At 42.1% G+C, this 8812-nt stretch overlaps 1 protein-coding gene across 2 annotated transcripts in view; it reads right to left on the minus strand.

Moving 5' to 3' along the window:
• The window catches only part of JMY (junction mediating and regulatory protein, p53 cofactor), a 59445-nt gene extending 51184 nt beyond the window's left edge, over positions 1-8261 (minus strand). For both annotated transcript variants that reach the window (XM_068423135.1, XM_068423134.1), the window contains exon 1: positions 7356-8261. In XM_068423135.1, the coding sequence (XP_068279236.1) occupies positions 7356-8261 (906 nt within the window). The remainder of the gene's footprint in view (positions 1-7355) is intronic.
• Between the last annotated feature and the right edge of the window lie 551 nt (positions 8262-8812).

Genomic DNA, 8812 nt, shown 5'->3' on the forward strand with positions numbered 1-8812 from the left:
ATGTTCATTTGCTTCTCTTGTTTTTGTACGGTACTAAAAAAATACATTGTGGCATTATAGACTTACCCATAGTAGAATTATAGTATCACCAAATGTTAATAGTTGATTCTTCTCCGGAGAAAACAAAGAAGGAAGATGATTGAGCCTATTTAGAAGATACTCTCAACTGTTAAAGCAACAGGCTCAACATCCCAGAATCCCACCTTATTCCACTGCCAATCCCTATTTAGCAGACAGCAGCCCAAGCAACAGCTCAGCTATACATACATAACATCACTGAGTTAGTATGTATTCTTAAGAGTATCATCATTCCCCTTCCCTCTCCTCCTATCTTATCTTCCTTCTTTCCCTACCATATTCCTTACAGCTAACTTTTCATCTCTTGAAAAGATAAAAAAAGTTTTGCAGATGTGTCTTTAGTTGGACTGAGTCCCCACTTTGACTGAAGTTCTTGCCAATAATAGCAATTTCCTGGTGGACTGCAATGGTATGTTTCTACTAATATCAAAAAAAAGGATCCTTAAAAGCGCCTCCTCAAAGAGGAAAAATTGTAGATGCAGCCATTTCTGAAACACTCTACATTTCAGTGCCTTCTTCAGCTCTATGGTAGCAATATTTACATCTATAAAGAATAACACAAGCCTCACTGATCATCTGTTAAGCAGTGTCTTGTCACATTATAGCAAGAAACGTAAAAGATTAAATGATTAGAAAGAATCTGCTTTCAAATTCTAAACCTGCCTGCATAATAATATCTCAGCCAGGAACAGACGGGGCAAAAAAGTTACTGGATTAAGAAAGCCGCTTTAAAAGGCATCAGCTTGAAGGCAGGACATTCAATTGAAGAGAAACAAAATAATGCTGGAAAAATTGAGAAAAAATATGCAAGAAGACAAAGGGAAACACAAAGAAAAAACAACCCAACACCACCTCTACAAGTTATGAAACAAAGTGAGCTGTGAATCCCCAGGAGCATAATGGATTATAGAGTGTTTATTACATTGGTGGTACACACCTCTTCAAAATATTCTGACATATGAGTGCTGCAACTGCATATCAACTAGAACAACTTTAAATAAAAAAAAGAAGGAAGTCTATCTCTACATCTAGAGAAACAAAATAATTCAAATTTTGAAGGGGAATATAAAATAAAATAATCTCATCAGCAGAGTACTCCCCCAACTACAAGACATAAACAGCAGTAGTAGTCATCATCTTCAGCTAGCTCTTGTCAAACTTAACAAGGCATTAATAAAACAATGCATGAAGTCTATCTACATATAAGCCCTAAGTGCACTGTAGAAAAGGGAAAAAAGAAAAAAAAAAAACCACCACCAAACTTCAAATCCAAAACAAGCATCGTACTGGGACTGGAAAAGAGACAACACAAAAAAAATGACAAAAACAACAACAACAACAAAAAAATCCAATTAACCTATGATCACAAGTCCATAAATCTCTGAAACAATTTGCTGCTACCTATAAAACTGAAAAGGGAAGGGCAGTAGAAAAAAATAAACATTTACTCAAGAAGATATCAAATGGAAAAAGGATAAAAGATTAAGATTTTTAATTGAAAGGTAAACTGTTATTTTACTTAGGACTTAGAAGGTTTTAATACACAGACTAAGAGAGAAGTAAATACTATGGTAATATGATCTAATGTCTTTTAAATATGGGATTCCTAGAAGCCATTTTAAAGCGTGTATTTCAAAATGGTATGTAATCACATCTTAGGCTTTCAGCAGCTCTGAGTCCACATATGATTAAGCTGTTGCATATTTAATTATCCTTGCTACTGTAAGGGTCCAAGAATCTCAAGTGATATAGCCCTCCCTACCCTACTTCCACATCTTCCAGTAGCATCAGATGTCATCATCAAGTGTTTAACTTGTAGCGTGGACTTACATATACAGAACACATTTCAGAAACTCACTGAAACACTAAAACCAAATTATCCCTGTGACTTAGATTTTTATTATTTGCAGAAAAGGGGATGGGGGGAACCACTTCACATTTAATTCTGCTTATCTTAAATGTATTGCAGTATCCTTGCTATTGGGTTTGATGCATGCAGAATGAGTCAGGTGTGAACTTCCAATGCCTAAAATGCTGAGTCTTTAAAATATTTATTAACTTAGAACTAGTTTGTGACAACCAGAAATAACTGCGAATGGCTCCAGCTGCAAATTAGATAAATAAAAAGATGATGGCTAACATGGAAGAAAATATCTTTGGTTGCACAGCAACACAAGTACTAGCCAGAGTACTATTATCATGTCTCTCCTAAGAACTTGGGAGTCTACTTACCTGTTCTACAGAGTGTGCCCTACAGCTGCTGACATAGTACTCATAGTACTGGCACAGTACTTAAGGAGCCTGCTTACAAAGTATTTAGAAGTGACTCAAAACAGTTTTACCAGAAACAAGTGGTAATGCTACAAATAATGAGAACGTAAAAAGAAGCTTTCAAACAACAATAGGTTGGATTTCCAGAACGCTCAGCGTTAGTCTTAACTCTGCTCTATTCATGCCAACAGGAAAAAAAAAATTCACAGTATAGCTTATTTTAATCCTCTCTGCTCCCAAAGTTAAACCTCAACCAGTGTTCTCGTCTCGCCTGAGACACGTCATATACCTCCTAAATCTAGCTATTGCAGCTAACATACAGTTTCCAGTTTTCTCCTCTTGCATAGAAAGATATATTACATTGGTTCTGATGGAAACACTACGGCTAGCATTTATTTTTTATATTACTGAAACACTGAATACTTTTTTGTAGTGTTTACTATTATGTACTTTTGCATTATTTACGAGTTTGACATTGAAATCTCTCTTTAAATCACACTGTGCCTAGTAGAAGATCGTTGAATAGAAATAGGTTACCTTATCTCTGGAAAACTTGCATTTTTGGTACACTGCCCCATTACCTACCATATACATATTTACTTTAGAACTGAATGCACATAATCAAAAGCAAGGAAATAACATCCTCCCAGTTACTGAGACAATCCTGAATACTGATTTTCTTTAATATACTAGAACTGGTTCAACAAAACAAAAGAATACCCTATGGATATTATTTAGCTTTTTTGATGTAAACAAAAATACGTGACAGCACCCTTGGAAAGCAATAAATGTGAAATTCCATGATTTACAACCAAATCAATTACTTATCAATTTGTGTGATTTGACAATCATATTTCATTGAAAATAAAAATATTTCTTTACTAAAGCTGTGCAAGTTATTTTAAAAAATTTTATACATATTGATTTAAGAAGAAAAGAAAGTGACAAAAAAGATTTCTGTCAAAAACTCTACATTTTCTTTGCATACAATTTGTTACTGTAACAAAATAGATTAAGACATTTTAATGTTATTTTCTCTTAACCTATCTAGCCCTTTGAATCAAAACAAAATTAAGCCAACCAACATAAGAGAAAAGTTTCCAGGGCTGTTCTGGTGCTTAGTAAAATATTCCACTATACAGGGGAAGGAGATTAAAAACGTCAGTAGATCCTCACTCCCAAGGCACTCTTAGGTTAGCCACAGAAAATAAGAAGCTCTCAGAATTTCTTCAGAATTTAATCATCACTAAAAAGTGTTTCTGAACTTTTGTATTAAAGCAATTCAAAAGAACACACACAGAACAGAGATTCAAAATGGTCTTTAGCAGTCTGCCTGCAGATACTAGAATTCATAGATCTTACAGAGCAATAACAAAATGAAAGCAAGTCTCTGACTAGTTTTATAACTGGCATTCAAGACCCTACAGGCTATCACGTGCCAAATTTCAGACTGTCACGGCAATTAAGAGCCATGAGACAGAACGAGAGGAACAGAGAGACTCACAAGTACCATTAATTCAAAGCTGCTCAAGTAGGCATGTAATGTAAAGACAGGCTTCCGAAACTCACAACTTGCTATGCAAGAGCAAGTAAAAGGATATGCATACAATGGAACATGTTTGTTGGCATGACTAAGTCACCAAACCCTTTTAATCACAGTTTATACTAACACCACTTTTTAGTCAGCAAAACTGTGACTACAGTCAACCTTTTGCCAACATAGGATTGACAAACAGGTATGACACCATCTTTGATGTTACTATACCCACAAAAATTTAAAAGCATGCACACTTAGCCTAGAAAAACGCCTCCCATGTTATATGGGGAGAAACATAGACAAGAACCTGGCAGGAACAGGAGTACAGAGGAGAATTTTTTCTGCGTTTTGGAAATAGTGGCCAAGAAGCTGGAATCCCAAATAAGGATTCAGTGTCATCCTCTCTGTTGAAATAATAACATCTTTTTATCTGGTCATTAACTGACTCTGTATCATGTCTCTATTTGGGAGCTCAGACCTCTTGCTGAGCACCCAAGGAATTTTTTAAACAGGCATAAACTTAATGAACAAGGTCTCCAAACAAGTGTTTATTTGTTTTCAATAACGAAGTAGAACAATATTTACTCCTTTAGATAAAAGCTTTTACTTCAACATAAACTAACATAAATTAAATTCCTAAGCTATTCCAGAATAGTTTTATTTGAAAAAATAAAGTGCAATTTCAAAACTGCAAATTATGCGGAAGAAATTAATTTCAGGTCATACAGTTCCTCTACAACTATTTTTCTTCCTCATGTTGGATGTGTTTATATTTGCAACATTCTTCTGGCTTATTAAAGGTTTATAATTGAGATAGATATAAAAATGCCTATTACAAAAAGCAACAATTATTAACTGCCATGAAAATAAACTGTCTTGTGTGTAACTTATGGAAAGCCAACAGATGGTCAAGTAGGGGATGCTGAAAGGACAAACATGAGAGGTTTAGTTGCTCACCTTGCTTCTCTACCCCAAAGAATATAATCAACAGAAACAGCACGCATTTCTCAAGTAATATCTAACTGCACAGAGGAATCTGTGCCAGAAAAAAAGAGATATATGAAATAATTATAAACTGCAGAGGCAAATTTTAAAATGTTAAGCGCCAAAGTCTTGGGAGTTCTAAACTTGTTTTTTTGCACAATTTTACATTAATGAAGACCCTCCACATTCATTATGCTCCTTGATACCATTTCAGTTGCCAATGCTGCTCAACCCCTTCCCCTTTTCCGCAGAAGTTCTTGTAAGAGGTAAAATCGTTTGAAATTGCAGGAATCCAACATCCCTGCAATCAGCTAACAGGCAGAATCAGCTAACAGGCAGACTTCAAGCACAGATGGATAAGTAAATTAAAGTGAGAGATAAAACATCGATTCAGTAGCTTCTCTTGAAAGTATGAAAAACCTTTTCTTCAGAAATACCGAGCAGTACCCATCATCCATTGCTTCATTTGCTTGGAATTGCAATGACAAACAATACCAGTATTTGCTTAAAAGAAAGACATTTCCTGTGGACCAAGTAAACCACTAACAGGTAACAAAAAGATAAACTTGAGAGCCAAAAAGGAAAGAGCAGGTCATTCAATTGGTTTCTTTTCTTAAACACAAACTACCTTTAATTAAAGAAGGATCAATTTACACAACTAACAGTGACAGAAGTACAGCTGTACTGACTTTGGGTACACTACTGGATTGGTTACCATGGGAAAGGAAGGCTGTACAGCAGTCAAACACCCAAATAGGCTCTGCTGTTTTGACTGCACCAAATTCTGAACATTAACAGAGAGTAAGATGATCTAGTTTAGAGATCTTGATGGGTAAAGCTTGCATTGCATATTGATAACCGATTTATTTTTTGCTGACAGTACTGGTGCTAAGAAAATAGAAGTTAAGATTCTCCAAGGAACAAATAGTTCTTGCACAGTAATTCTGAATTAGTGTTTCCTCAAAAACACCACACGCTTTTAGCTAGGTACCCAGTTTCCAAACTCCACACGTTTAACAGGAACTTCTCTTGTCCTGCTTAGCTCCTTATAAAAACTGCTGAGCTGAAGGCTAAGCGAATCTAAGCACACACTCCCAAGCATTCATGCAGTCAAAGAGAGAAAAGCAGAAGACAATACGCTTTCATATATTCTGGACTAAAACTACTGCAGAAGACTATTAGACTAACACCAAAATTAACGAGGATGAATTCAGCCCTTTTAAGTCATGAAAAAAAAAAAAGAAAAATCACAACAATACATCCTAACACAACAGTTTGTAAATAAACTTCTACCTGACAGTGCCACACTTGGATGCCCTTGTCACGATTTCATCATTGACAAAACAATTTTCTCACACTCTGTAACTCCAGTCACTATAGAAAAGCTTGCCCGAACCCTACAAAAACTCAAAACTATGCAATCAAACCAGACAGCAAGCAGATATGCTCATACTCCACCAAGGAACATTCACCACCACACATTTTTGAACACACAACACTGGCAGGATACATGCAGGCAGCTGAAGAAGCCAAACTTGACCTATATCCATACAATAGAATTTAGATGGTCTTGCAAAAATAAAAAATTCCATAACCTGATTCATACACATAGTCGCACCCAGATAGATCCTTGTGCATTCTGGATCAAGGCCACCAAAACATAAAAACAAGCGTAAAATTCTCCTTCTTCACTGGAAAAAATCTGGATCCTCATATACTTCAGTCCACAAAGATGTGAAAAAATTCTCGCACACTGATGCTAGAAGTTAGTAGAACCTCCTCGACTACTTTCATCTAAATAGTATGGTACGAGAAAGAGATGGAGTGTCCTGAAACATCCAAGTCTTGTCAGACACTAGCAACAGCAATGCAGTAAATACTTGCTAGGACCAGACAGCCTGCTTTTTAAAGTCCCAACTCTAAGAACTTACCAGCTGAACAAAAGTTGTAGTTACTCCAATTCCATCAGAAAACATCATTTCACTTGAAATACCAGATTCAGCACCCAGAGCCTGTAGGAACCTAAAATTTTTTGGCCTCAAGTGCCTAAATTGCACTGTCAAAATAAATACATGTTGCTACTCCCATTAAACAGAAAAATTCAGCCTCCAACACATCCTGGTTGCAAAGCAACACAAGAACAAGTATCTGGGAGCGAGACCTTGACAAATCCATCTTTGTTCACAAACATCTACATTCAATTGCACAGAAAAAAATACTGAGCCACACTTGGATGACTAGGGAAATCTACAGCTTCTTAAATCCTGGCCCTAGAGACCTTGGAAAGGTTAAGCCTCATTTTCTTAGGTTTTCAAAGCTTTTTTTTTAAACTAGGCAGTTTTCCTGTACTTTTTTTTGTCCCATGGTTCCATCGATCCTGCAAAGGTGGAGGGGAGCAGCTGGAGAGAACAACTAAAGACGATGTCACAGAGCAAGGAAAAGGTAACGCTAAAGCGGAGATATCTGGACCACGTAGTAGCCTCACCTCCTGGATTCGCCTGCGGGCCCGCTGCAGCACCTCCTCGTACCCCTTCTGTCGCAGCTCGCTCAGGCTCTCGTAATACGCTTCGGGATCGTCAGTCTCAGTGAAGAGTACCTGCGAAAGGATCTTCCAGCCGCAGGTATCCAAGCTGTGGACCAAGTAAACTTGCAGTTTGTAGCAAAGAGCGTCTATCTCCTGCTCGGAGAGCTCCGGGGCTCCGAACAGCACGGTCCACATCCCCGAGGGCTCCTCGGGGAAAGCAGGCAGGTAGGGCTCCAGCTCCGAGTTCACCGAGCACAGCTGCTGGTGCACAGCCCGCAGGTCTTGGAAGGAGAAGAGGCCGGCCCAGCTGCACTCCTCCCCCGCGGGCTCCGCGTCGGGAGCGGCCGTCTCGGCTGCCTGCAGCGGCGAGGGCGGCAGCGACAGCCCGGCGGCCGCCTCCTCCTTCCCCAGGTCCAGCACTTCTATCTCGTCGGCGGTACCTGCCGCCTCCGGTCCCCGCTGCGGCCTCCGGGCCGTGCTGCTCTTGGCGCGCAGCGGGCTCTTCGGCAGCGCCTCGGCCGCCGCGACCTGCTCGGAGCCGCGCAGCCCCGCCTCAGCCCGGAGATGCGAGGAGCCCCGCGGCAGGCCGCAGTCCGTGCCCCAGGCCGGACCCCTGCGCACCGTGGGGCTGCCGGCCTTGGGGGCGGCTCTGGCCTCGGGGCCGGCGGCGACGCCGCGGCGCAGCTCGCGGGAGCTGCTGCGCTGGCGCTGCGCTGTGCGGTTGTGGCAGGTGATGGCGAACTTGCCCTCGATCTCGTTCCAGGCCACGATGAAGACGAACTTGTGCTTCTCCCGCTCCTGGAAGGCGTGAGGCCTCACGGCCACCCAGTCGGCCTCCAGCGTTTCCTCCAGGGCGAAGGCGGACATGGCGCTGCGCGGCTTCCCACGCACACCCCCCACCGTCCCCGCTCCCGTCCCCGCAGCCGCCCCCGCCTGCCCCGCCGCGCCTCGGCTCCCCGCAGCCCCGCGCGCCGCCTCACTGCCCACCATCAGCCATCTTAGCGGCGGGGGGACGGGGAAGGCGCTGGGGAGGAAAGGATGCGCTGGATCCCCGCCGGAGCGGCGAGGGAGGTGGGACAGAGAGGAATCACCTCCTCTCTGCTCGAAGCCCGCCGCCGAGGAGTCTCGCCGCCGCCTCTGGTTATCGACCTGCCGCCGCGGCGGACAATGCCCGGTACCCCCGCACAGGTACTTCACGCGCGTCACGTGGGGCAGGATCTGTTTACAAGCGGTGGTGGCGCTGCGGCAACTCAGCGGCGGCCCCACCCCGCGGCCTCCAGACGTCCCGCCCCCGCCCCGCCGGGAGCCTTCCCCATTGGCTGTCGCCCTGGTTTCCCCGGCGGAGGAAGATGGCCCCCGCCCCGCCCCTTCCCCGCCGGCCACGCTCACGGTCTCCCGCCCTCTCTCCTTGCGCGCCC

Source organism: Nyctibius grandis, chromosome Z (genome assembly GCF_013368605.1).
Source record: "Nyctibius grandis isolate bNycGra1 chromosome Z, bNycGra1.pri, whole genome shotgun sequence".
In the NCBI taxonomy this organism is placed as follows: Eukaryota; Metazoa; Chordata; class Aves; order Nyctibiiformes; family Nyctibiidae; genus Nyctibius; species Nyctibius grandis.